The sequence below is a fragment of the Dendrobates tinctorius genome, unplaced genomic scaffold (genome assembly GCF_039654945.1).
Source record: "Dendrobates tinctorius isolate UK_male_01 unplaced genomic scaffold, ASM3965494v1 ptg000041l, whole genome shotgun sequence".
Classification (NCBI taxonomy): Eukaryota; Metazoa; Chordata; class Amphibia; order Anura; family Dendrobatidae; genus Dendrobates; species Dendrobates tinctorius.
In genome coordinates this window covers 7594483-7621767 of record NW_027361709.1, presented here as the reverse complement: position 1 = coordinate 7621767, position 27285 = coordinate 7594483, and the positions used below count along the sequence as shown (strand labels likewise).

Below are 27285 nucleotides of genomic sequence, written 5' to 3'. Positions count from 1 at the left end.
TTTTGACACAGGTTGGGCACACAAAAAATGCAACAGGGTGCGTCTGGCGCGCATAGGCGCACACTGCAAAAAACGCATGCGCACAAAAACGCGTACAAACGCTAGACCATGCGCACCTATGTTAAACATAGGGGCGCATAGCGCATGCGCATGTACGCGCACGATGCGCTGCGCAAAAAAACACTAATGTGAAACTAGCCTTATTCTGCTCAACAGATCATCAGCAATACTACAGTGTTATTAAAAAAAACAACCCAGAGTAGATCAATCTGCAAATCCATGGCAGAAAGTGCAGGCCACTGATTTCAGCAGCAGATTCCGTGGAAAATTTGTTTATTGGTGTTTCCCGTGTAAAAACCTCTGTGTGAACGTATTCTTAAATCACAGTCCTGTGCTGAGAGATCACTGCTCACAGCCAAGAGTAAAAACAAATTCAATATGATCTGACAGATGTGAATAAGGTTAAACACATTGTCTTTTATTAGGAGCCAACATTATCCATGCAGCCCCCCCTCTACATCTCCTCCCTCATTTCTGTCTAGCAGCCTAGCCGACCGCTGCAGTCTGCAAAAAAGACTTTTGACTAACCTCTGCACTAATCCGCACCTCCCACTCCCGACTCCAAGACTTCTCCTGCGCTGCGCCAATCCTCTGGAATGCTCTACCCCAAGAAATTAGGACTATCCACAATTTGCATAGTTTTAGGCGCTCTCTCAAAACACATCTGTTCAGAGCAGCCTATCACGTTCACTAATCAAAGTCATTCTATGTGTAAGTGTAGTGTGTAGCCCATTCACTATCTCTATCCCCCACTCCTTCGAGATGGCTGGACCTTCATTGTAAATACATCATTGTAAATACACCCCTGTACTCTGTATCTCCCCCACCTCATTGTAGATTGTAAGCTCTCAGCAGCAGGGGCGGCTTATTTCGTCTTATTTTACTTTATTTGTTGTATTGTTAACGTTGTTACTTATGACTTGTGTTTTGAAACTGTTAAACTGTAAAGCGCTGCGGAATATGTTGGCGCTATATAAATAAAGATTATTATTATTATCGGTGATCAGGGCTTAATTCCCAAGATAGCACGTTATCTCTTATCCATATGATCGGAGGGAACTTACTTATCACTGGGGATCCTGCTGCATTCCCAAAAGTATGGTTCTGGAACTGAGCATTCCCACTATAATGGGGCAGACATGTCCAATCTCCGCTCCATTCATTGTTAATGGCACGGTCGATGAGACCGTTGAGCATGCGAACCTCTGCTCCATTCAAGACAGAGTTCTGCACAATCCGGTTCCCAGGTTTTATGTTTCCATTATCAAAATTGATGGAGGTTTCCACTAATTGCATTCAGATCCGGTGAACAGTAAGTTATCCTCGAATCTATGCATAAGGGATAAATAAATTACTAACTTGGGAATTACCATTTAAGACAGGAGCTATAAAGAGACTTGACGACTGTAATGTTGCACTGCGACTTTGCAACTATTGAATGTGGCAGGAAACATATAAGATCATAACGAATCTGTCAGCAATAATGTAAATCTGATGGATCTTTGGTTGCGGGTCTGCCTCAAACCGTGCAATGTAAATCACGAGAGACTGTGACTTCCTTGTGATCTATTTGGCTGCACATGAACATTTTACATCTTCGTACTTCTCAACTGTGTGCACAAGCCCTAAGGTGAAGACGTATTTGCATTCTGTCCCCACATAACCTCACATGTGAGCAGATGATATACGCTGATAAACGTTAATATACAGTAGGTGCCAACAATTCAAAAAAATATCTCTGTGAAATTAAACGTGTGAGCAAACAGCATAACATTCTCTAAACTAAACTGCTAAATTTGATTAAAAAAAAATAGAATATATAACTGGAGGGGAATTTTCTATATTTGTGAGCAGGTGGTAAAAGTCCCTCCAATATTGGTAATCACTTGCTCTAGAGTCTAGAGCAATGACTGATTGCATAAAACTGTAGAGAGAACTTTTTTACTAGCAATTGTGGAATATGGGAAACCTGATCTTAAAGGGAATCTGTCCCCCCCCCCCCGAAAATATATGACCTATAGCCATCGCTAGGAACCATGTGTACGATGCGATGACTATGCAGGGAGGAAGTGGGGAGAGGAACTTATTGGCGCACACACCAGAGGTCAATGGAGTGGAAGCCGCCTGCACAAGAGATCAATGAATGAAGAGCCCAAAAAAAGGGAGGAAGAGGTATGGATTTTTGAGGGAGTGCAGGTGTGGGATTCTGGCACCATAACTGCCATGCATGGGACAGGGTTAGTATTACAATGAAGACAGGAGGCAGGGATTTCTTCCAGGCACTGCACGCCTCAGAGCCTGGAAGAAATCATTAGCATACAGAAAGGCTGCTTACATTAGTATACCCCATGAATGTCTGATTGGAGGGGTCCCACTAAATTTGACCCCACTGATTGTGAAAATAAGGTGGCCGACCAAGTGAATCAATTCGCTATTATTGCCACTCCTTGTGCTATTGAGATATTGAATTGGAAACGCTATGTATGAAACGTAGGGGGTTTATCCGAGGGATGGGGAGGATTTGCTCAGCCCCTAGTTATTTTTGAGGCATGATGCATTATCCACTTCTTAAACAAAGACCGCTCCAGGGCTATGTGGCCCTTGTGTGAGAGCAGGGCCGGCTCCGGGGCTATGTGGTCCTTGTGTGAGAGCAGGGCCGGCTCCAGGGCAATGTGGCCCTTGTGTGAGAGCAGGGCCGGCTCCGGGGCTATGTGGCCCTTGTGTGAGAGCAGGGCCGGCTCCGGGGCTATGTGGTCCTTGTGTGAGAGCAGGGCCGGCTCCAGGGCAATGTGGCCCTTGTGTGAGAGCAGGGCCGGCTCCGGGGCTATGTGGCCCTTGTGTGAGGGCAGGGCCGGCTCCGGGGCTATGTGGCGCTTGGCTGAGAGCAGGGCCGGCTCCAGGGTTATGTGGCCCTTGGGTGAGAGCAGGGCCGGCTCCGGGGTTATGTGGCCCTTGGGTGAGAGCAGGGCCGGCTCCGGGGCTATGTGGCCCTTGGCTGAGAGTAAGGCCGGCTCCGGGGCTATGTGGCCCTTGGCTGAGAGCAAGTCCGGCTCCGGGGCTATGTGGCCCTTGTGTGAGAGCAGGGCCGGCTCCAGGGTTATGTGGCCCTTGGGTGAGAGCAGGGCCGGCTCCAGGGATATGTGGCCCTTGGGTGAGAGCAGGGCCGGCTCCAGGGATATGTGGCCCTTGGCTGAGAGCAGGGCCGGCTCCAGGGTTATGTGGCCCTTGGCTGAGAGCAGGGCCGGCTCCAGGGTTATGTGGCCCTTGGCTGAGAGCAGGGCCGGCTCCAGGGTTATGTGGCCCTTGGCTGAGAGCAGGGCCGGCTCCAGGGTTATGTGGCCCTTGGCTGAGAGCAGGGCCGGCTCCAGGGTTATGTGGCCCTTGGCTGAGAGCAGGGCCGGCTCCAGGGTTATGTGGCCCTTGGCTGAGAGCAGGGCCGGCTCCAGGGTTATGTGGCCCTTGGCTGAGAGCAGGGCCGGCTCCAGGGTTATGTGGTCCTTGTGTGAGAGCAGGGCCGGCTCCAGGGATATGTGGCCCTTGGGTGAGAGCAGGGCCGGCTCCAGGGATATGTGGCCCTTGGCTGAGAGCAGGGCCGGCTCCAGGGATATGTGGCCCTTGGCTGAGAGCAGGGCCGGCTCCAGGGATATGTGGCCCTTGGCTGAGAGCAGGGCCGGCTCCAGGGATATGTGGCCCTTGGCTGAGAGCAGGGCCGGCTCCAGGGATATGTGGCCCTTGGCTGAGAGCAGGGCCGGCTCCAGGGATATGTGGCCCTTGGCTGAGAGCAGGGCCGGCTCCAGGGATATGTGGCCCTTGGGTGAGAGCAGGTCCGGCTCCAGGGCTATGTGGCCCTTGGCTGAGAGCAGGGCCGGCTCCAGGGTTATGTGATCCTTGGGTGAGAGCAGGGCCGGCTCCGGGGCTATGTGGCCCTTGTGTGAGCGTCCCAGTGGGCTCCTCTTCTGTTTGCTTTTTCCACCTCACCATCAAAGATCTATAACTTTTCCTTTTTTTAGTCAATACTTGTATCAGGATATATTGTTTTCCGGGATGAGCTGTTTTTGTCATCGCCATTTTGGGGTCCATATGACTTTCTGATCTTATTATAGTTTTTGGGGAGGCGATGGGACCTAGTGATCACCTCCTACCACCATTGAATTCAAGACATTTACTGCATACTAATAAATCTCATCTTCAAAGTGGAGCAGGATTGTTATTGCCACATATCTCTAGTTCAGTTTTGTAATTTTGACCTAGATTCATATCGGTTCCAATGCGCGAAGCGATACAAGTTTTTGCATTCTTACACTATCACAAGCACAGAGGCAGATTGTGCCTTTAGCCGGTGCGGCTTTGTTTTACAGATTAGAACCTTTTTTGTTGGGGAAGCGCTGGTGTTCTTATTTTATGAAATTTAACTTTATTCACTAGTCTGTGGCCATGCTGCAGTTCCCTGCACAGCCTGTGGCAAGGGTGGCGCTGTAGAGAAAATAAAATGAGAACTGACAGAACAGCTGAGTCCCCTTTATTCTTAAAGGGAACCAGTCACCCCCTGGGAGGTATATGACCTATCAATATAGGCATACAGGTAATAGAAAGTTACTCTAGTCCTACCTGTATGCCACATGGGCTTGTTGTTGTTGTTGTATTCTTTCTGCACCATCTCTGGCTGACATGCGCACTGTGGAGTCCAAATGTCTACAACAGATTTGATAGTAAAAAAAAAATGCCACAACCAAAATGGCTTCTTAAACAGCAGCCTATCTACTGACGTCACATCCTGCCACAGGCCTTTGGTTCTACAGATATTTTGTTCCGTCTTACAAATTGCTAAGACAAGAAAGGTTCCGCTGTCTTTCATTCCGCCATGGAGGCTGAGCCCTGCGGTTCCGGAGCAGTGTGGGTATCGGAGGCCCTGCGGATCCTGGGACACGCGCTGCTGGGCTCCTGTGCGCCCCCCACTGTATGGTTCAAAGAAAGCAGCCAGAAGAACCTGAGGAGCAGAGACTTCTTAGTACCCAGGGGAGCGCTGAAGAAAAGCTTCCCGGATGGAGAGGTGCGTGCAGGGCGCGGGTCACAGGGCTGCGATCAGCTGTTCAGTTGCTGGTGAATGCAGATGGATGTCAGTGTCACAGGAGGCCATGTTTGTGTGATCAGAGTTGCACTTTGCACTGAAAGTCGTTAAACGTTTTGGAATTTAAAACTAACTTCTGTGGAGGGGAAAGACTTCATGAGATTGTAGGAACCTGACCAGATCTGTCTCCACCTTATTGTAATGTGTTGTGTTGTCTGCTGAGTCTGCCGGTGCATCTAATCCCACCATGGAGAGGGAGACCTTACATCTAAACCCAGCATAAGTGATACCGCTGCGCTAGTGTATCTAATCCTATCCTATGTGATACCGCTGCGCCAGTGTATCTAATCCTATGTGATACCGCTGCGCCAGTGTATCTAATCCTATCCTATGATAACGCTGCGCCAGTGTATCTAATCCTATCCTATGATAACGCTGCGCCAGTGTATCTAATCCTATCCTATGATACCGCTGCGCCAGTGTATCTAATCCTATCCTATGATACCGCTGCGCCAATGTATCTAATCCTATCCTATGATACCGCTGCGCCAGTGTATCTAATCCTATCCTATGATACCGCTGCTCCAGTGTATCTAATCCTATCCTATGATACCGCTGCGCCAGTGTATCTAATCCTATCCTATGATACTGCTGCGCCAATGTATCTAATCCTATCCTATGATACCGCTGCGCCAGTGTACCTAATCCTATCCTATGATACCGCTGCGCCAGTGTATCTAATCCTATGATACCGCTGCACCAGTGTATCTAATCCTATCCTATATGATACCGCTGTGCCAGTGTATCTAAGCCTATCTTATATGATGCCACTGTGCCAGTGTATCTAATCCTATCATATGACACCGCTGTGCCAGTGTATCTAATCCTATCATATGACACCGCTGTGCCAGTGTATCTAAGCTTATCCTATGACACCGCTGCACCAGTGTATCTAAGCTTATATATACCGCTGCACCAGCGTATCTAAGCTTATCATATGATACTGCTGTGCCAGTGTATCTAAGATTATCCTATGATACCGCTGCACCAGTGTATCTAAGATTATCCTATGATACCGCCGCACCAGTGTATCTAAGCCTAACCTGATACTGCTTCAACAGTGTATCTAATCCTTTGTGATACTGCTGCACCAGTGTATCTAAGCCTATCCTATATCATACCGCAGCACTAATGTATCTAAGCCTATCCTAGGATACAGCTGTGCCATTGTATCTAAGCCTATCCTATATAATGCTGCTCCAGTGTATCTAAGCCTATCGTGTGTGTATATAAGCCCATGGCATGCAGTGCTGTGTATCTGCGCTTGTAGTGGCAGTCCTTGTAATGAGACTTGTCCGTTACTTAGTTTCTTGGATTTTCCAGGTGCCTGCGGATCTTGTACAGACGCTGACATCTCTGGCCGCCCCGGGTCTCCCACCGGTGAAGACTTGTCTGCAGTCTGAGGCCGGGCTCATCGTTCAGTTGGACAGACCTGCAGTTTTCCGTCGCGTTCTCCAAGACTTCTCTCCATATCTGAAACCTCTTCCCTCTGTAGATGATGGACAGGACATTGTCATCCTGAACTGCGCTCCGCTGCACGGCTGTAGGAGCCTGGACACACTGCGACTGAGCCACCTGAGAGCTGTTCTAGTAGCCGATCACCTGGCTAAGGTCCTCACCTTAAAGGGGTCAGTTATACTCCATTCACATCTAGAGCTAAAGTCAGCACTGGTTTTCCACCTGCAGGAGCTCATAACCTGCATTTTTATTTATTTATTTTTGCTTCTTTAGAAAACAAGTATCCCTGGTCCCCGCCAGGCTCTGTAAGGAGGTGGATGAATTCCTGAGACAACTGGGGATCTCCTGGCCTTGTCCAGACGATGCAGCATCTCTGGAAGACACTGTTTCAAGTTTTAAGGACTTCTTAAGAGACTATATCCAAGATAGTAGACCTGTGGACTCTACACCTGGTGTACTCAGTGTGCAACTCAAAACCTTTGCAGATAAGCACAACGTATGCCTGCAAGGATATGACCCGAATCTAGACTTCTTTATTGGTAAACCAGAATCACATTAGAGATTCATAAGCGGGACTTCATCACTTTATTAAAATGTGCTCTATATTGCTTTATCACCTAATAGAACAATAATGTTTTGGTTTTTTTTTTAGCTGTGATTGCAGTACCGGGCACTACCAGTAGCTGTCTCCCTATTTAGTTCAGTCCATATTGAACTTTATGCCGCTGTGACATCTGCTGGTCGTATAGAGTACTGCAACCACAACCATCAACGTAATAAGCACCATTATGTGTGTAATAAATATATATAATATACGCACACACATATATAATCTCTTACAATCCAGTATGTCTCACTGTCAAACCCCCTCACACAATATTTTCCTTATGTAGTGCATGAAGATGATCTACAGCATGTGGCAAGGCTGCAGAGATCAGTCCAGGAGGCAATGGTAAGTAATGATACAAGCTTCCTCTAGATGCCCTGTTTTTACCATTCTGAATATTCTCATAATTAAGATTTTTTTTCACATTTTTAACAGACGTCCCCTGTTATGGTGTTACACGTAGTCAGCTGCGAGGAGGAGTTCCATCAGCAGAAACTGGACCTTCTCTGGAGGTTGATTGTCCCCGGCAATGGAGATGTCACTCAGGTACTCACAAATCAAACATTATTTCCCTCTAAAGATGCACAACATGGATGTTGCAGCAGGTTTTTCACTTGCACCTCAAGAGGCCCCATATATCCAGCCACAGTTTGAGTGCTGGGTACAATGCCCCCATAAGTGCCAGCACAACTTTATCCAAGATTTTGCTATGTGTGATATGTTGATGCCCGATTCTCACAAGGTTTCGTCTGAAAGTATTAAAGAGAGTCTAGATTATCAAGGTGGCGTTCATCTGGTCACCCGGAGGGCTGTTGTGTCGTGTTTTATATTCTGCACTACCTAAGTGTCCCTTTTGTAATTTGTTTTCCATCCAGATGAAATACAGAAAAAAATGAAACTTGCTGTTGTGCTGGGAGTTGTAGTTCAGCCACAGTTTGCAATGCACTAGAGACGTGAGCAGTATTTGTGTGTTCTGACTATATAGAAATGTCTATTCTGGAGGCACGGGGTTAATTTGAGCTGCGGGATGAGACACTTCCTGCAGTTACAGCTCCTGATCCTGCTCTGAGATTACGGGGGGGCTCAGTTTCCTGAGTCGGGTCCGGCCCTGTATAATACTGTAGTAGAGCAGATCAGCTAATGTGTATTGTAAGGATTTGTACAAATGTTACTGCACATTACCAGGACCTGGTATACAGGGAATGCCCATAAAGAGGGATAGCGTGCACTAGGAGGGGGTCTCGCAGTCACAATGATGGTCATTGCTCTTTGCACAGCTGCAGTGTCTACTATTGTCCTCAGGCTGTTTCAAATAACCCTGTGTCAGACTGCACTGTCCATCCGTCATGCTTTACACTGCAGCTCTGCATCTGCAAATTAGTACAAACTCAATAACAGGCATCAGGTTTCGGTGGCCCCTGTGTATTATAGATCTGATGTTATTGTTGCTCATTTTACAGAAGCATCTGATATGTGGTCCTGTAAAAGCTCTCCACTCTGCAACACCCATCGGCTGTGCTCAGTACCTTCAGTAAGTTCTTCTTAGGTGATGTGTTGAGGACACACTATCATTACACAACAGTAACTACCTCACCTCTCCTGTCTGTTTAGATCGCAAGGGGATGATCCATCTATGGCTGCGACAAATGTATACAGACTGCCCTCTAGTGGTGGCAAAAAGTTGTTCAGATTTTCACAGGTACACTATATGGAGAAAAGTATGTGCCCCCCCCCCCATCCAGAAGCTTTTCTGACCAACCCCCTGATTACAGCCCATAGCATTATCCTCCTCCACCATCTGTACTGCGGGCACAATGCAATCAGGGGGTAACGTCCTCCTGACATTCACCAAAACCAGGCTCATCTACCAGATGCCAAATAGAGAAGTGTGAACAGTCAATGCACAGAACACGTCTCCTCGACTCCAGTGGTAGCATCTTTACACCACTCCATCCGACACCACTCCATCTGATGCTCTGCATTGTGCTTGGTGATGTACAGCTGCATGCAGCTGCTCGGCCAAGAAGCTCCCGTTGGAGGAGCAGTGTTTGTGCTGATGTTGAAAACGGAATTCAGTGGTTAAGACATATGGTCCTATACTTTTCTCCATATAATGTATATGCGTTGGGGATCAGAACAGAGTGCTGCACATTATTCAAAATGCTGTTTTCTCTATCGCTTCATTGGGGGACACAGGAACCATGGGTGTATGCTGCTGACACTATGCAAATAAAGTTAGATCCTCCTCCGCAGTATACACCCCACTGACTGGCGCTCGATTAATCAGTTTAGCTTAGTGTCAGTAGGAGGTGGACACGGGTCTTTCATTAGACCCTTATCTACCTCAGTGTGCGTCGTTCCTTTACAGGTTTCCGGAGGGATACAGAGTGAATAGTCACATCTGTATTCATACAAAGAGACTATGAGTACGGCGTGTACTGCCACCCTGTATCCTCATGTCTACCGGGCAGGAACACGGATGCGAGTTTGGGCTTCCCATCTGTCTCTCGCCCACCAGAGCCTGTCGGTCGATGGAGACACGGTCTGCATAATTTCCCACTGGATAATGAGGTAGGTCAGGACTGCAGAAGGTAAGTATCGGCAGTCTGAGCCCCTCTCCCTTCCTCCTGGCAGTAGCATTCTCAACCTGGGCGGTGGGAAACGGGCATCAGTACCTCACCATTAGGACGTTACCTAATTTCACCGCATATCAGGCTGCTAGTGCACGGAACTGCGTTCCTTGTAAGGCCTCCACGCCCTCCGGCGGCCGCCGTTTCTAATTCAGGCCCCGGCTTCTGTTCGGGCCTAGTTCTGAGAGGCCACGCCCCTTTTTTCGGGCGGGTTTTTCTTCCGAGAGGACATTCCCGCCCGTCTTGCGCCGCCCACCGCTTCATTAAGGGCTAGAGGCGAAGCATGGCCCCGCCCACTCCTCCCAGTCATCCTATAGGCAGGGAGTAGTGCCATCTTTGTGCTCCTGAGAGCGGTTAGCTCCGCCCCCCTCTCGTGAGCTAATTACCGCCCACCATTTTCAGGAGCGCGTGCTTTTCTCTCACAGCTCCATTCCCCTCAGCCTGTCAGCTGCTCGTCTTCTCTTCAGTCTGCATTTCCAGAGTGCTGTGCAGTCCCTTACTGGAAGTCGCTTCAGGACACCGGTTCCGTGAGTAGCTCTGCACTGCAGACTGACACCCTCCTCAGCTCTCCGTCCCCTAACCGTCTGGCACTGTTAGTGGGTTAGCTCACCATGTCAAATTCTAAACCACTCCGCTCTGCTTCTTCCTCCGTGGTAGTCAGTCATTTTGCATGTTCTTCTTGCAAACGCAAATTTCTCCCCTCTGTCAGGACTGCAGAAAGCCCATTGAACCCACCACCCAGGAGCCCCCGGTCGTCCCGAGTGAGGTTGAGGCCCCTATCCCAGGGTGGGCTTCCTCTCTGTCACAATCTGTGGCGGACCTCACCAAGGTGTCTCAGACCTTAGTGTCCGTACTGGATAAGTTGCCACTGCAGTCTTTGGCAGAACCCAGCAGGTCACAGGAAGCTCCAATCGAGCCTGCTAATATTAGCCGCAAAACAGCCAGACGGGAGCACCGGTCTGGTTCCTCTTCCCGTTCCGCATCGCCCCATAGTCCATCCCAGCGGCATCCCTTATCACGATCTTCCTCCCCTGAGCCAGGCGAGGCGAGGCTTTCTCGGATGTGCCCTCTGAGAATGTTTTGGAGTTGGATTCGGACCAAATCGCTGATATGAGGGATATGGTTCAGAGCCTCTTTACAGCGATTAACCAGTCCTTCAATATCAAAGATTCACCCACGGACCAGGAGGTTTCCTTCAGACTGTCTAAACCACCTTCCAAGGTCTTCGCTCATCATTCGGAGTTCCAGAACATTCTTTCCAGAGAGAGAGAAAATCCGACCAGGCGCTTCCAAAGAGGAAAACGCCTTGGTGTGTTATATCCTTTCTTGCCGGAACTCATTGCAGACTGGTCAGCTTCACCGGCCGTGGACCCGCCGGTTTCAAGACTATCTAACAACACGGTCCTTCCGATTTCTGGGGGAGCATCTCTAGGAGACCCTAATGACAGAGTCCTAGAATCTTTTGCGAAGTCAGCTTTCGAAGCGGCGGCATCTGTTCTAAGCTCGGCATTCGCTTCTACTTGGGCTTCTAAGGCCATAGCAAAATGGGCTAAGGACCTCCGCCAAGGCATTCTAGCTGGAGACCAGCCAGAGCAGCTGGCGGACCTCGCCGACCAAGTTTCGCACGCAGGTAAATATTTGGTCTCTGCCTCCCTGGATGCCGCATCTTGCGCAGCTCAGGCACTGAGCAACTTGGTGGCTATTAGGCGCACAGTTTGGCTTAAGGCTTGGCAAGCGGATTTATCGTCAACGAAGTCCCTCACCAGCTTACTGTTTCAGGGATCGCGCCTCTTCGGCGATAGGCTGGACCAGATTATTAAGGACGCCACCAGGGGCACAAGCTCCATTCTTCCCCAGTCAAAACCTCGTTGGCCTCCTCCGAAACGTCAGTTTCGACCCTTTCGGCCTTTTCGTTGCTTCTCGACAGCAGAAACGTCTTCCCACCAGCAGAGGCCTCAAGCGCGCCAAGATAGGAAAAGAGTCTCCTTTAGGCTCTCTTCTTCCTGGCGATCTCATTCTTCCCAGGGTAGATCTACCAGGGCCAGACCTGGAAGATCTTCCTCCGCATGACTGGCATCAAAACACCGGCGCATCCCCCCAGGTGGGTGGCCGTCTTCTTGCCTTCAGGGACGTCTGGCTTGCCTCGGTGGAAGACGCTTGGGTCAGGGAAGTTGTATCTTCGGGATACAAAACAGAATTTGTTTCTCATCCTCGGGATCGATTCTTCGAATCCCGGCCCCCGAAAGACCCCGCCTTGGTTCCGGGTTTCTTTACAGCGTTCACCTCTCTTCTCAGGTCGGGAGTGACTGTTCACGTACCAGAAAAAGAGTGCTTCACAGGTTTCTATTCAAACCGGTTTGTAGTACCGAAAAAAGGCGGCACGGTTCGGCCCATTCTGGATTTAAAAGTACTGAACAAAAGGGTCCGTCTGCGACATTTCAGGATGGAGTCCCTTCGTTCAGTAATCGCTTCCATGGAGGCACAAGAATTCCTGTGCTCCATAGACATTCAGGACGCCTATCTACATGTCCCAATGTTCTTGGGTCATCAGAAATTCCTGCGGTTCGCGATACATCAGGATCACTTCCAGTTTGTCGCGTTGCCGTTCGGTCTCGCCACCGCCCCCAGGGTTTTTACAAAAAATCATGGCAGCGTTGATGGCCATTTTGAGGATCAGAGGTCTCGTGCTCTTTCCGTACCTCGACGACATCCTCATCAAAGCTCCATCCTTGCCCCAGGCTCTCGAAAGTCTGACCATTGTCTGCGACACTCTCGCCCGATTCGGGTGGATCATCAACACAAAAAAGTACTGCCTGGTTCCAACACAACGCCTTGTGTTTCTAGGCATACTTTTCGACACCCGTCAGGCAAAGGCCTTCCTTCCCGAGGACAAGAGAGTAACTCGTCGGCGGGATGTTCCCTTGCTTCAGGGCCCCCAACTCACTTCTCTCCAATCAGCCATGAGAGTCCTAGGGAGGATGGTTGCAACGTCGGAGGCGATTCCCTTTGCCCAATTCCACTCAAGACCGCTTCAGCGGGCCATTCTGTCTCAGTGGAACAGGTCTGTCTCCTCCCTGGATCGTCCGATTCGACTCATTTCGTGTCAAAATGTCCCTCAATTGGTGGCTAACATCTCCTCTCATCACCCAAGGCCGGTCGTTCCTTCCGGTACATTGGCAAGGGGTGACGACAGACGCCAGCCTTCTCGGCTGGGTCGCAGTGTTTCGCCATCTCACAGTACAGGGCCGTTGGTTGACGCAAGAAGCGACATTTCCGATCAACGTCCTAGAGATACAGGCTATTTTCCTGTCCCTGATTCATTGGGACAAGCTGCTCAAGGGTCTGCCAATTCGGATTCAGATGGACAATGCCACAGCGGTGGCATATGTCACACACCAGGGAGGGACTCGGAGTTCCTTGGCGTTGGCCGAGGTATCCAAGATACTTCATTGGGCAGAAATGTCAGTCCCAGCGATATCCGCCGTACACATTCCTGGCGTGGAAAACGAGGCCGCCGATTTTCTCAGCCGCAAGCGCCTCGCAGCAGGGGAATGGTCTCTGCATCAGGAAGTCTTCCATCGGATTTGCCTTCGATGGGGTACTCCGGACGTGGATCTGATGGTGTCCCGTCTGAACAGGAAAGTTCCACGGTTCGTATCCAGGGCCCGCAACCCCCTCACGGTGGGCGCAGATGCTCTGACCATTGCTTGGTCACAGTTCGCACTCCCCTATCTGTTCCCTCCCCTTCCTCTTCTCCCCAAGCTGTTGAAGATCAAGGCAGAAGGGGTACCAGTCATCCTCATCGCGCTGGATTGGCCCAGAAGGTCTTGGTTCGCGGACATAGTCAACCTTCTCGCTAACGCTCCTTGGACACTTCCAGACAGACCAGATCTGCTGTCTCAGGGTCCAATTTACCACCCCAATTCTCGGTCGCTCAATTTGACGGCGTGGCCATTGAGACCGCGGTGCTGAAGTCAGGTTTTTCAGATCGGGTAATTCACACAATCATCCGGGCTAGGAAGCCTTCATCTTCCAGAATATACTATCGAACATGGAAGGCGTATTTTCGTTGGTGCGGGTCCAATCGCATTCCGCCAATGTCTTTCTTGCTCCCTTTAATTTTAGCATTCCTCCAGGTAGGCCTGGACGCTGGTCTGGCCCTTAGTTCTCTAAAGCAGGGGTCCCCAACCGCCGGTCCGCGGCCCAGCACCGGGCCGCTGCAGTGCCCTTGCCGGTCCGCGGACACAAGGGGAGCCAGGGGCGGTCAGTGGCGTAGTGGGGGCTGGGGCGGCGCGCAGCAGTTCATAGCGGCGGCCAGGGAGCGATCAAGCAGCTCCGCTGCCTGCAAGAGGGAATAGCAGGAGCGGAGCTGCAAGGACCCGTCCAGCTTCCTGCCCGCCGCCCGCGCTTCCTGTCTCTGACTGACACAGAGAGGAGCGCGCCGCTGCTGTGTCAGAGCGAGGAAGCGCGGGCGATGCTGCGACAGGTGAGAGGAGAGAGGTGGTGTCTGTGTGTGTAGCCTGGCCGTGTGTGTGTGTGTGTGTGTGTGTGTAGGTAGCCTGGCCCTGTGTGTGTGTGTGTTTTTTGTGTGTGTGTAGCCTGGCCGTGTGTGTGTGTGTTTTGTGTGTGTGTGTGTGTGTGCGTTGGTCTGTGTTTGTGTAGCCTGGCCCTGGAGGAGATGGGGACATGAGGAGAAGACCATGAGGGGAGTGATGGAGAGACGGGAGTGATGGGGTGAAGGCAATGATGGGGAGACAGCAGTGATGGGGTGAAGGCAATGATGGGGAGAGGGGAGTGATGGGATGAAGGCAATGATGGGGAGACAGCAGTGATGGGGTGAAGGCAATGATGGGGAGAGGGGAGTGATGGGGTGAAGGCAATGATGGGGAGACAGCAGTGATGGGGTGAAGGCAATGATGGGGAGAGGGGAGTGATGGGGTGAAGGCAATGATGGGGAGACAGCAGTGATGGGGTGAAGGCAATGATGGGGAGACAGCAGTGATGGGGTGAAGGCAATGATGGGGAGAGGGGAGTGATGGGGTGAAGGCAATGATGGGGAGACAGCAGTGATGGGGTGAAGGCAATGATGGGGAGAGGGGAGTGATGGGATGAAGGCAATGATGAGGAGACAGCAGTGATGGGGTGAATGCAATGATGGGGAGACAGCAGTGATGGGGTGAAGGCAATGATGGGGAGACAGCAGTGATGGGGTGAAGGCAATGATGGGGAGAAGGGAGTGATGGGGTGAAGGCAATGATGGGGAGACGGCAGTGATGGGGTGAAGTCAATGATGGGGAGACGGCAGTGATGGGGTGAAGGCAATGATGGACAGACGGCAGTGATGGGGTGAAGGCAATGATGGACAGACGGCAGTGATGGGGTGAAGGCAATGATGGGGTAAAGGCAATGATGGGGAGAGGGGAGTGATGGGGTGAAGGCAATGATGGGGAGACAGCAGTGATGGGGTGAAGGCAATGATGGGGAGAAGGGAGTGATGGGGAGAAGGCAATGATGGGGAGACAGCAGTGATGGGGTGAAGGCAATGATGGGGAGAGGGGAGTGATGGGGTGAAGGCAATGATGGGGAGACAGCAGTGATGGGGTGAAGGCAATGATGGGGAGACAGCAGTGATGGGGTGAAGGCAATGATGGAGAGACGGCAGTGATGGGGTGAAGGCAATGATGGGGTAAAGGCAATGATGGGGAGAGGGGAGTGATGGGGTGAAGGCAATGATGGGGAGAAGGGAGTGATGGGGTGAAGGCAATGATGGGGAGAGGAGTGATGGGGTGAAGGCAATGATGGGGAGACAGCAGTGATGGGGTGACAGCAGTGATGGGGTGAAGGCAATGATGGGGAGACAGCAGTGATGGGGTGAAGGCAATGATGGGGAGACAGCAGTGATGGGGTGAAGGCAATGATGGGGAGAGGGGAGTGATGGGGTGAAGGCAATGATGGGGAGACAGCAGTGATGGATTGAAGGCAATGATGGAGAGATGGCAGTGATGGGGTGAAGGCAATGATGGGGAGAAGGGGGTGATGGAGCACTCATTCAAAACCTATGGTGAGTTGAGTCACATTATAAAAGTTATTTAATTATAAGTATGCACTGCTACACTACAACTGCGTCCATAGCCTCGCCCCCTTATGACCAAAGCCCCGCCCTGCCGGGCCATGGAAGAATGGTCTTGCTTGAAACCGGTCCCTGGTGCAAAAAAGGTTGGAGACCACTGCTCTAAAGGGTCAAGTTTTGGCGTTTTCAATTCTTTTCGAGAAGACGCTATCCTCTCGGCCGCAGGTCAAAACCTTTTTGCAAGGGGCAGCCCAAGCATTTCTGCCCTATCGGTCTCCAGTGGATCCCTGGGATCTCAATCTAGTCCTAGAGTCTCTGCAAGGTTCCCCCCCTTTGAGCCTCTCAAGGATGTTTCTCTGTCCTTTCTCTGTTGGAAAGTGGCCTTTCTCGTGGCCATTACTTCCATCCGTCGTATCTCAGAGTTGGCGGCTCTTTCTTGTCGACCTCCTTTTTTGGTGATTCACCAAGATAAAGTGGTTCTACGGGCTCCACCGTCCTTCCTCCCCAAGGTGGTATCTGCTTTCCACCTGAATTAAGACATTGTTCTACCTTCTTTCTGCCCAGCTCCAGTTCATTCCCCGGGAATGCTCCTTGAACAGACTAGACCTGGTCAGGGCGACGACGGTCTATTTGGCTAGAACTGATGCATTCTGGAAGACAGACTCCCTTTTCGTCATCCCAGATGGTGCACGAAAAGGCTTGCCGGCCTCCAAGGCGACTATTGCTCACTGGATTAGATCGGCAATCTTAGAGGCTTACCGGATCAAGACCAGAGTGCCCCCTTCTGGGATTAAGGCTCACTCCACCCGGGCAGTGGGCGCCTCCTGGGCGGTACACCACAGGGCTTTTGCGCTGCAGCTTTGTAAGGCTGCAATCTGGTCCTCTGTTCACACGTTTGCAAAATTTTACAAGGTCCACTCCTACGCTTCGGCGGATGCCAGCCTAGGAAGAAGGATCTTACGGGCGGCGGTGGTGAGTCCGCTGACCTAATGGAAGTTTGTTTCCCACCCCAGGGACTGCTTTAGGACGTCCCATGGTTCCTGTGTCCCCCAATGAAGCGATAGAGAAAACAGGATTTCTGGTTGCTTACCGTAAAATCTGTTTCTCGGAGCCTTCATTGGGGGACACAGCACCCTCCCATGTTTCAACTTCCGTACTTTGTTCTGTGTAATATAGTTCTAGTTGAGTTGCCTGCCTGTTCTCTATTCTGTTGCTTCTCCTACTGCTTTCTCACTAACTGATTAATCGAGCGCCAGTTGGTGGGGTGTATACTGCAGAGGAGGAGCTAACTTTTTTATTTGCATAGTGTCAGCCTCCTAGTGGCAGCAGCATACACCCATGGTTCCTGTGTCCCCCAATGAAGGCTCCGAGAAACATATTTTACGGTAAGCAACCAAAAATCCTGTTTTTTTCAGATATATATTACTCACATGGCCACTCATTGCTGTATCTTATGGTAATTATTTCCAATTGTTTTCCCCAGGCTGCGGAAATCTCAGATGCTGGAAGCCTCAGTCATGAAATATGGAGAAAGTGTTCAAGGTTGTAAATTCTGCATTTTTCCTCTTTGTAAGGCTGCAGTCACACATCCATTTCTGTGCTTAACCCCTTCACGACCCATGACGCCTACGTAGGCGTCATGCTATAAATCGCCCTCCTCTGGGTCGGGTGACCGAGGTCACTGAAAGGTCACCCAACCCGCACACAGAGGACACTCTATGGTTAATCCCACGTGCCTACGATCGCTCTGATTGGCTGTTTAATTTTTAACAGCCAATCAGAGCGATTTGTAATATTTCACCAATGAAATTTAGTGAAATATTACAATCCAGCCATGGCCGATGCTGTAATAGCATCGGACATGGCTGGACACCGACACCACACACACACACGCGCGCCGCCATCATCATCTGTTCCCCCCCCACCTTCCGATTTCCAAGATGGCGGTGCCCATGAATTTGCCGGCCTCCCATTCATTTTTCATTTTGATCACTGTGATAAACTCTCACAGTGATCAAAATGAAAAAAAAAAGTAAATGCACCCCCCGTTTATCACCCCCATAGCCAGGCACAAACAAAATAAAAAGAAAATTTTTTTTTCCAATTAGGGTTACGGTTGGAATTAGGGTTGGAATTGGGGTTAGAATTAGAAATAGGGTTAGGGCTGGAATTAGGGTTAAGATGAAGGTTAGGGGTGGGTTGGGATTAGGGTTAGGCTTAGGGTTAGGCTTGTGGTTAGGGTTAGTTGGGATTAGGTTTAGGGGTGTGTTGGGGGGTTAGGGTTGTAGTTAGGGTTATGATTAGGGTAGGGTTAGTGGTGTGTTGGGGTTAGAGTTGGAATTGAGGGGTTTCGACTGTTTAGGCACATCACGGGGTCTCAACGCGACATGGCGCCATGATTTATTCCAGCCAATTTTGCGTTCAAAAAGTCAAACAGCGCTCCCTCCATTCCGAGCCCCGACGTGTGCCCAAACAGTGGTTTACCCCCACATATGGGGTATCAGCGTACTCGGGAAAAATTGCACAACAACTTTGGGGGTCTAATTTCTCTGGTTACCCTTGAGAAAATAAAATATTGGGGCTAAAAAAAAAAATTTTGTGAAAATTTTTTTTTTTATTTTCACGGTTCTGCGTTATAAACTTCTGTGAAGCACTTGGAGGTTCAAAGTGCTCACCACACATCTAGATAAGTTCCTTGGTGGGTCTAGTTTCCAAAATGGGGTCACTTGTGGAGGGGTTTCCACTGTTTAGGCACATCAGAGGCTCTGCAAATGTAACATGACGCACGCAGACCATTCCATCAAGTCGGTATTTAAAAACGTCACTACTTCCCTTCCGAGCCCCGACGTGTGCCCAAACAGTGGTTCCCCCCCACATATGGGGTACCAGCGTACTCAGGACAAACTGGACAACAAATTTTGGGGTCCAATTTATCCTGTTACCCTTGTGAAAATAAAAAATAACGGGCTAAAAAATCATTTTTGAGGAAAAAAAATGATTTTTTTATTTTCATGGCTCTGCGTTTTAAACTTCTGTGAAGCACTTGGGGGTTCAAAGTGCTCACTACACATCTAGATAAGCTCTTTGGGGTGTCTAGTTTCCAAAATGGGGTCACTTGTGGGGGAGCTCCAATGTTTAGGTACACAGGAGCTCTCCAAACACGACATGGTGTCCGCTAACGATTGGAGCTAATTTTCCATTCAAAAAGTCAAATGGTGCTCCTTCCCTTCCGGGCCCTGCCGTGCGCCCAAACAGTGGTTTATAACCACGTATGAGGTATCGGTGTACTCAGGAGAAATTGCCCAACAAATTTTAGAATCCATTTTATCCTGTTACCCATGTGAAAATGAAAAAATTGATGCTAAAAGAAAATTTTTGTTGGAAAAAATAAAATGTCCATTTTTTCCTTCCACATTGCTTTAGCTGCAGTGAAGCACCTGAAGGGTTAATAATCTTCTTGAATGTAGTTTTGAGTAGCTTGAGGGGTGCAGTTTTTAGAATGGTGTCAATTTTGGGTATTTTCTGCCATATAGACCCCTCAAAGTGACTTCAAATGTGAGGTCGTCCCTAAAAAAAAATGGTTTTGTAAATTTTGTTGTAAAAATGAGAAATCGCTGGTCAACTTTTAACCCTTATAACTTCCTAACAAAAAAAATTTTGTTTCCAAAATTGTGCTGATGTAAAGTAGACATGTGGGAAATGTTATTTATTAACTATTTTGTGTCACATAACTCTCTGGTTTAACGGAATAAAAATTCAAAATGTGAAAATTGTGAAATTTTCGCCAAATTTCCGTTTTTTTCACAAATAAATGCAAAAATTATCAACCTAAATTTACCACTAACATGAAGCCCAATATGTCACGAAAAAACAGTCTCAGAATCGCTAGGATCCGTTGAAGCGTTCCTGAGTTATCTCCCATATTGATAGTTCTGCTTCACGTCACTTGTCTTATCTATTGCATTTTTTCTAGGCTGTATTGTGCATAAATATGTGACTTCAGATTTTGTATTAGTCTAGCCTGATGAAGAGACCTGAGTAGTCTCGAAAGCTTGCAATGTATTACCATCTTTTCAGTTAGCCATTAAAAGGTATCAACTACTGAGGACTCTCAATCCTGAATATTTTTCTACCTCATAAAGGGACACTGGTCAGAATTGCAAAAAATGGCCAGGTCATTAAGGTCAAATAGGCTGGGTCATGAAGGGGTTAAATCCATCAAAAACAGACAGTTCTTCTCTCGTGTCAACAATGTTCCATCTGTTTTTCCTCATACTTTTTAAAAAACTGAAGGAGGTGTAAACTGTGTAAACTTTCTTTTATTCATTGACTCGCATTGGATTAGTTAATTCGGATGAAACACAGATGTGTCACTGTAGTACAAAGTTTCTTTTGTGCTTCATTCGTTTTATACGGAGCCTCATAGAATTTAGTGGCCGAGTCTGATTCACAAAACTGATGAGAATAGGACACGCTCCGAGTCTCACGGATTGGAAACATTAGCTCTGCAGGTGACAGGCCTGTAACTTCCAGCAATCTGAGAGGAGATGTTTACTGCTGATGTCATCTGTCGGTGTGGGGCGATGTGTGATGTCACGGCTCATGTCTTTGCTTTATGTCCAGGAGAGAGCTGGGAGGAAATGATCAACTCTCTGACCTCTGCTGCAATCAAGTTTGAGTTAATGGCAACTCCTCATCGCTCCCAGGTAATATAGTCCTGGAAAGCATTATATGTATGTGTGTATAATAAATATATATACCGTAGAAATAATATGCCAGTGGAGAGTTCTGCTCTGCCTATTATTCTGCTGCTGTCAGGGCATCCTTGGAGTTGTCCCTGGAAAGTCACAGTTTTGACACAGGAAGATGGAGCAGGATCAGACTACACAGTGTTTGATTGTAGTCTGTATCTATGGAGACACACAGATCTGACTAAGAGCTGTATTCCCAAAGTGCAAGACGATTTGCAAAGTTGCTTCATTGTTTTTTTTTTTTTAAGATGCATTAGGAAAATAATAAAAAGGAGTTCTTGAAAGTGTTTATGTCTTATGAAAAGAGAGCAGGGGTCGCACTTCATAATGACGCCTGTATTAAATTTAAGCACTTGAGACTTGTTAGAGATTGCAAAAATGGTGACTACAGCTACATACAGTGCATCCATGGCCGAGGAATACCTCCATAGTGGTGTATGTGGACATTCCTCACCCATGAGCCCTCTCTATGTACCTGATTGGGGGTGACCAAAGTGAACAGAAATAAGTGGGACAAGCCGTAGTCTTAAATTACAACTGCACTTTTTTTTTTTTATATCCTTTACCATGAAGGTGACCCTGAACTTGGAGGAGGCCAACATCACAACCAAGGGAACGAAAAGTGGAGCATTTGTAATGTATAACTGCGCCCGTCTGGCCACCATGTTTGACAGCTATAAAGGTGCTGTCAGTCAAGGTACTATATCTGTTAGCTACTTGTGGGAAGCAAGTGAGTGACTGTACAGGCCGTAAAAGATATCCTCCTTTTGTCAGGCACCTATCCAGAGTTCCCACCAGCCGCAGATCTCAACTACTCCAGTCTACGTGAAGAGGTGAGAGAGCGCTGCTCCGTGTCCCATCACATTAAAGAGAGTGACGCCCCCTGGTGTTTATTATTTGTCTGACAAATCATTTATAGAAACCAGAAGTTGTGAAGCAAAGATCATGTTCTGTTTTGGACGTTTGCCTGTTAGGGCTTGAACACAACTTCTGTTTCATCACACAGGGAGAATGGCTCCTTCTCTTTAATTATATCATGATGTTCCCAGAGGTGCTCAGTCAGTCGGCACAGATGTCAGTGACCTCCCCCGGGATCCGGGTCACAGCCAACACCGAGGCGGTAAGATATCTCCTGGCCTGGTTTACTATGAAAGAGACCAAGACTACTACATTGAGATGTAGTGGAGCTGAACTTGTCATATGAATCTGGCTCTGCTATATGTGTGTCTTGTGTTGAGACCTAAAATTACTTTCACAAAAGATTTTCAAACATATTCTTTAAAGGGAAGGTGCCATCCCCAAAAAAAATTTTCAGCACTTGAAAAAATGTAAAGAATTAATGTTTACATTTTCTTAAAAAATATTATTTGTTTTTAATTTTGTAAAATATGAAAAATAATTTTAGAAAGTTTGGCATTTCCACTTGTTAACACTAGGGGGAGCAGATACTGAAATTTGGCACAAAAACCTAGTGTACAACTAGCTCACATTACTGTCCTGCAGTAATTATGGGCGTACAGTGTCCATGATTGATTTTGATATATGATCATGCCCTAAATTGGACACTGTATGGGCGGAGTCTGCTGACATGGGTGTGGTGTCACTCCTCTCCTCCCCTACTGGGTGTTTGCTAAGGGAAAAGAGAGGATGACATCTAGGAACACAGTGAGCAGACATTTTGATGGGGCCTGCAAAGTTACTCACTGTCTTTTCATGTAAAGTCTGGATCAGAACAGGTCATCAATCAGCAGAAATGTTTCCTGGATTTCTGTGGAGCAGACAAGAAGACGGTCCATCCATGTGTATAAAACACAGCGCTCTATGTACAATCCCTGGCACCGAACAGGGCGCCCCCCACAGACCAGCACACTGCTCTCCTGAAATACTCTGTGCTGCTGTCACCCTGCTCCTTCCTCCATATATCAGGCCCCTGTCGCCTCGCTTTCACACATCGCCAGGACAGGATCTGAGGAGAGGAATGGGGTCTCCGGTCACCGAGGATGGCAGGCAGCAAGGATTCTGGAAGCAGGGTGGCAGCAGCACAGAGTATTTCAGGAGAGCAGTGTGCTGGTCTATGGGGGGCACACAGAGAGATATATGGTAGAGGGAGCAGAGTGACAGCAGCACACAGTATTTCAGGAGAGCAGTGTGCTGGTCTATGGGGGGCACAGAGGGAGATGTGTGGGGGAGGAGCAGGGAGACAGCAGCACAGTATTTCAGGAGAGCAGTGTGCTGGTCTATGGGGTGTCACACAGAGAGATATATGGTAGAGGGAGCAGAGTGACAGCAGCACACAGTATTTCAGGAGAGCAGTGCGCTGGTCTATGGGGGGCACAGAGGGAGATATATGGTGGAGGGAGCAGGGTGACAGCAGCACAGAGTATTTCAGGAGAGCAGTGTGCTGGTCTATGGGGGGCACACAGAGAGATATATGGTAGAGGGAGCAGAGTGACAGCAGCACACAGTATTTCAGGAGAGCAGTGCGCTGGTCTATGGGGGCACACAGAGAGATATATGGTAGAAGGAGCAGAGTGACAGCAGCACACAGTATTTCAGGAGAGCAGTGTGCTGGTCTATGGGGGGTCACAGAGAGATATATGGTGGAGGGAGCAGGGTGACAGCAGCACAGAGTATTTCAGGAGAGCAGTGTGCTGGTCTATGGGGGGCACACAAAGATATATGGTGGAGGAGCAGGGTGACAGCAGCACACAGTATTTCAGGAGAGTAGTGTGCTGGTCTATGGGGGGCACAGAGAGAGATATATGGTGGAGGGAGCAGGGTGACAGCAGCACAGTATTTCAGGAGAGCAGTGTGCTGGTCTATGGGGGGCACAGAGGGAGATATATGGTGGAGGAGCAGGGTGACAGCAGCACAGAGTATTTCAGGAGAGCAGTGTGCTGGTCTATGGGGGGCACAGAGGGAGATATATGGTGGAGGAGGAGCAGGGTGACAGCAGCCAGAGTATTTCAGGAGAGCAGTGTGCTGGTCTATGGGGGGCACACAGATATATGGTGGAGGAACAGGGTGACAGCAGCACAGAGTATTTCAGGAGAGCAGTGTGCTGGTCTATGGGGGGCACACAGAGAGATATATGGTGGAGGAGCAGGGTGACAGCAGCACAGAGTATTTCAGGAGAGCAGTGTGCTGGTCTATGGGGGGCACACAGATATATGGTAGAGGGAGCAGAGTGACAGCAGCACACAGTATTTCAGGAAAGCAGTGCGCTGGTCTATGGGGGGCACACAGAGAGATATATGGTGGAGGAGCAGGGTGACAGCAGCACAGAGTATTTCAGGAGAGCAGTGTGCTGGTCTATGGGGGGCACACAGAGAGATATATGGTAGAGGGAGCAGTGACAGCAGCACACAGTATTTCAGGAAAGCAGTGCGCTGGTCTATGGGGGGCACAGAGGGAGATATATGGGGGAGGAGCAGGGAGACAGCAGCACAGAAATCCAGGAAACATTTCTGCTGATTGATGGCCTGTTCTGATCCAGACTTTGCATGCAAAGACCCCATTCCCCTCTCAGATTCTGTCCTGGCGATGTGTGAAAGCGAGGCGACAGGCGCAGTCCGGGGTGACGCTGGGAAGCAGGCCGGGGGGAAATATAGCCATACAGTAACGATAAAAATGAGACCCCTCTCTTCAGCTGCCTCCCCAGCTCTCCTCTGACTTCACCTATTACCCCTGACCCGTGTGCAGGTGCTTAGTCAGAACCACCCTAGAATGGGTCCCCTTTTAGCAGATCACAAATAATACCGCCATATACTTCACACACAATGCCGCCATATAGATCATACACAATACCACCATGTAGATCACACATAAAACCAGCAGGGTGACAGCAGCACAGAGTATTTCAGGAGAGCAGTATCACACGGCAGAGAATTAGATACACGGCTCAGCAGACAGTATCACGCAGGAGAGGATTAGATACACGGCTCAGCAGACAGTATCACGCAGGAGAGGATTAGATACACGGCTCAGCAGACAGTATCACACAGGATAGGAATAGATACACGGTTCAGCAGTCAGTATCACACGAGAGGATTGGATACACGGTTCAGCAGTCAGTATCACACGAGAGGATTGGATACACGGCTCAGCAGACAGTATCACACGGGAGAGGATTAGACACACGGCTCAGCAGACAGTATCACACGGGAGAGGATTAGATACACGGCTCAGCAGACAGTATCACACGGGAGAGGATTAGATACACGGCTCAGCAGTCAGTATCACACGGGAGAGGATTAGATACACGGGTCTGCAGTCAGTATCACACGGGAGAGGATTAGATACAGGGCTCAGCAGTCAGTATCACACGGGAGAGGATTAGATACACGGCTCAGCAGTCAGTATCACACGGGAGAGGATTAGATACACGGCTCTGCAGTCAGTATCACACGGGAGAGGATTAGATACACGGCTCTGCAGTCAGTATCACACGGGAGAGGATTAGATACACGGCTCAGCAGACAGTATCACACGGGAGAGGATTAGATACACGGCTCAGCAGACAGTATCACACGGGAGAGGATTAGATACACGGCTCAGCAGTCAGTATCACACGGGAGAGGATTAGATACACGGCTCAGCAGGCAGTATCACACGGGAGAGGATTAGATACGCGGCTCAGCAGGCAGTATCACACAGGAGAGGATTAGATACGCGGCTCAGCAGGTAGTATCACACTAGACAGTATTACAGATATGCCCACACTGGTGAAACTTCCAGCCCCCCCCCCCAATTATACACTAGGGAGAGAGATTTTCCAGCCGCCAGAACAGAGTTTAGGGTTAAATTTTCGGCTGAGTGAAGTCTTTCAGCCATGCGCTGTGAGAAGTGCGGATCCTGCCGCCTGAAAAAACGCTGCATGGACCGTTCGGGCATGTCGGCGGACGTCAAAATTTTGGCGGATCCGCAAAAAAACAGATGGCCATCCGACAAGATCCGCCGGTAATGCAACTCGATGGGAAAAAAAACGGATCAGCCCAAAAAAATGGCGGATCCGTTCTTTTTGCAAAACGGCGGATTTTGACTGATGGACAAAAACTGATGTGTGAAACAGGCCTTAAAGGTTAATTCCCCCAAATTGTTATCCCCTGTATGTAGGATAAGGGATTAATTACTGGTTGCTGCAGCTCTGACCTGTGGGACCCCCGAATGGGGCTGTGGATCCCAGAATAGCATTCTGCAAGGCCCTGTCTTGAATGGATCTAAGGTGCTTATGGTCAGCTAGGAAAGTGGTGTACAGCTCTCCCCTTTTTCTTTTTTGGAAGTCCCATAGACAGTGAATAGAGAAGAGATTAAGACTGTACCATCCTCACTCCATTCAGAAATGGGCTCTGCAAAGTCTGGCTCCTGGAATAATTTAGATCCCTGTTTTTGTAACCTTTGGAGGGCTCTGAGATTGGAACCACAAAGACTGGTAAGTTATCCCCAAATCCATAGAACAGGGGGATAACTTACAATTTCAGGAATAACCCTTTAATTACATGTTCCATAAAAGTGAATGGAGATGGCTGCATACGTACAGTCACCTCCTAAGGGCTCATGCAGATGTTTGTGAAATTTGGCCCGAGCACGGACTGTCTGTGGGTCTCCCGACTCGTGCGTGACAGCCTCGTAGGCATATATATCGGGAGATCTGCACACAGTCCATGCTTGGATGAGTGTCACAGACGTCTGCATGAGCCTTGTTACTGGGACTGTCGCACCATCAGGGCGTGATGGAAATGTTATATTATTGCAATAGCTACTAAGCCTGAATTGGCACTGACTACATCAGAGCATCCCAACTGCTGCACAACATCTCACTCCTGGCCTCCCAGTTGTCAGGGCCAATGTATTATACAATTACTATTGGTTTTATTTCAGGTGTGTAAATTCCTTGTCAGCCTCAGTATGGACTTCAGCTGTTACTACAACAGGGTGCACATTTTAGGGGTGAGTGAGATCACACTGCTTTATCTACAGATTGCATTTTTTCTGGTTTGCAACTAAATAAAACAAGTTTCATGATTTTTGCAGGAGCCGCTACCTCATCTCTTCAGTCAGATGTTTGCTCGCTTGCAGCTGATGAAAGCTGTTCAGAGTGTTCTGCATTCTGCATTAAAGACTCTTCACATTTTACCACTAACCCAGATATAGGACTGAAGATCAGACAACATGGAGTTGATGCATTCATGGACAATCAATGGTTATGTCTTTAGCCTGTACATCTGGGGAACAAGTGATCTTATGATGAGGAATAAGACACAGACATTGAAAGAATTGTTGTAAACAACACCAGCAACTGGGGTCAGGGGTGACACCAAAATACTCATCCAATGTTCCCCTGGAAATAAGCAGCTCCAAATAAGTTTGCCAGATACTTATCTTACTGAAACATTCCAGAAATCTATCTAATGTGGAGCGTAGTTAGAGACTATGGCTGATTGGGGAGAAAAATGTAAATATTGTCAATATCCCAGATTTAACATATTGTGAGTTATCATCCATGATAACCCTGCATTAATGGCAAAAGCTGGTAAAATGCACTTTACCTCAAAGATAATAAAGTGCATTTATTTAAGAAA

The 27285-nt window shown here is 48.7% G+C and overlaps 1 protein-coding gene and 1 long non-coding RNA gene across 4 annotated transcripts in view; one reads left to right on the top strand and one right to left on the bottom strand.

Moving 5' to 3' along the window:
• The window catches only part of LOC141088868 (uncharacterized), a 23811-nt gene extending 18998 nt beyond the window's left edge, over positions 1 to 4813 (bottom strand). The window contains exon 1 of the long non-coding RNA XR_012232085.1: positions 4669 to 4813. This is a non-coding gene — a long non-coding RNA (uncharacterized lncRNA). The remainder of the gene's footprint in view (positions 1 to 4668) is intronic.
• DALRD3 (DALR anticodon binding domain containing 3) lies at positions 2112 to 27285 on the top strand. Of its 3 annotated transcripts, none has more exons than XM_073575097.1 (13): positions 2112 to 2232; positions 6512 to 6816; positions 6920 to 7185; positions 7540 to 7598; positions 7689 to 7799; positions 8714 to 8784; positions 17437 to 17495; positions 20577 to 20659; positions 21278 to 21401; positions 21479 to 21537; positions 21711 to 21824; positions 26585 to 26653; positions 26738 to 27285. In XM_073575097.1, the coding sequence occupies exons 1-13, from the start codon at positions 2200 to 2202 to the stop codon at positions 26855 to 26857; spliced, it is 1473 nt and encodes a 490-aa protein (XP_073431198.1). In that variant the 5' UTR covers positions 2112 to 2199; the 3' UTR covers positions 26858 to 27285. The 3 variants fall into 3 exon arrangements, with proteins under 3 accessions (XP_073431198.1, XP_073431197.1, XP_073431196.1); XM_073575095.1 differs by lacking the exon at positions 2112 to 2232 and adding an exon at positions 4831 to 5110; XM_073575096.1 differs by lacking the exons at positions 2112 to 2232; positions 21711 to 21824 and adding an exon at positions 4830 to 5110.

Coding starts and splice junctions, on each gene's coding strand:
- DALRD3 (XM_073575095.1), top strand. CDS start 4,922: ATGGAGGCTGAGCCCTGCGGTTCCGGAGCAGTGTGGGTATCGGAGGCC. Junction 7,186..7,539: donor GAATCTAGACTTCTTTATTG/GTAAACCAGAAT, acceptor TTCCTTATGTAG/TGCATGAAGATGATCTACAG. Junction 21,402..21,478: donor TAAAGGTGCTGTCAGTCAAG/GTACTATATCTG, acceptor TCCTTTTGTCAG/GCACCTATCCAGAGTTCCCA.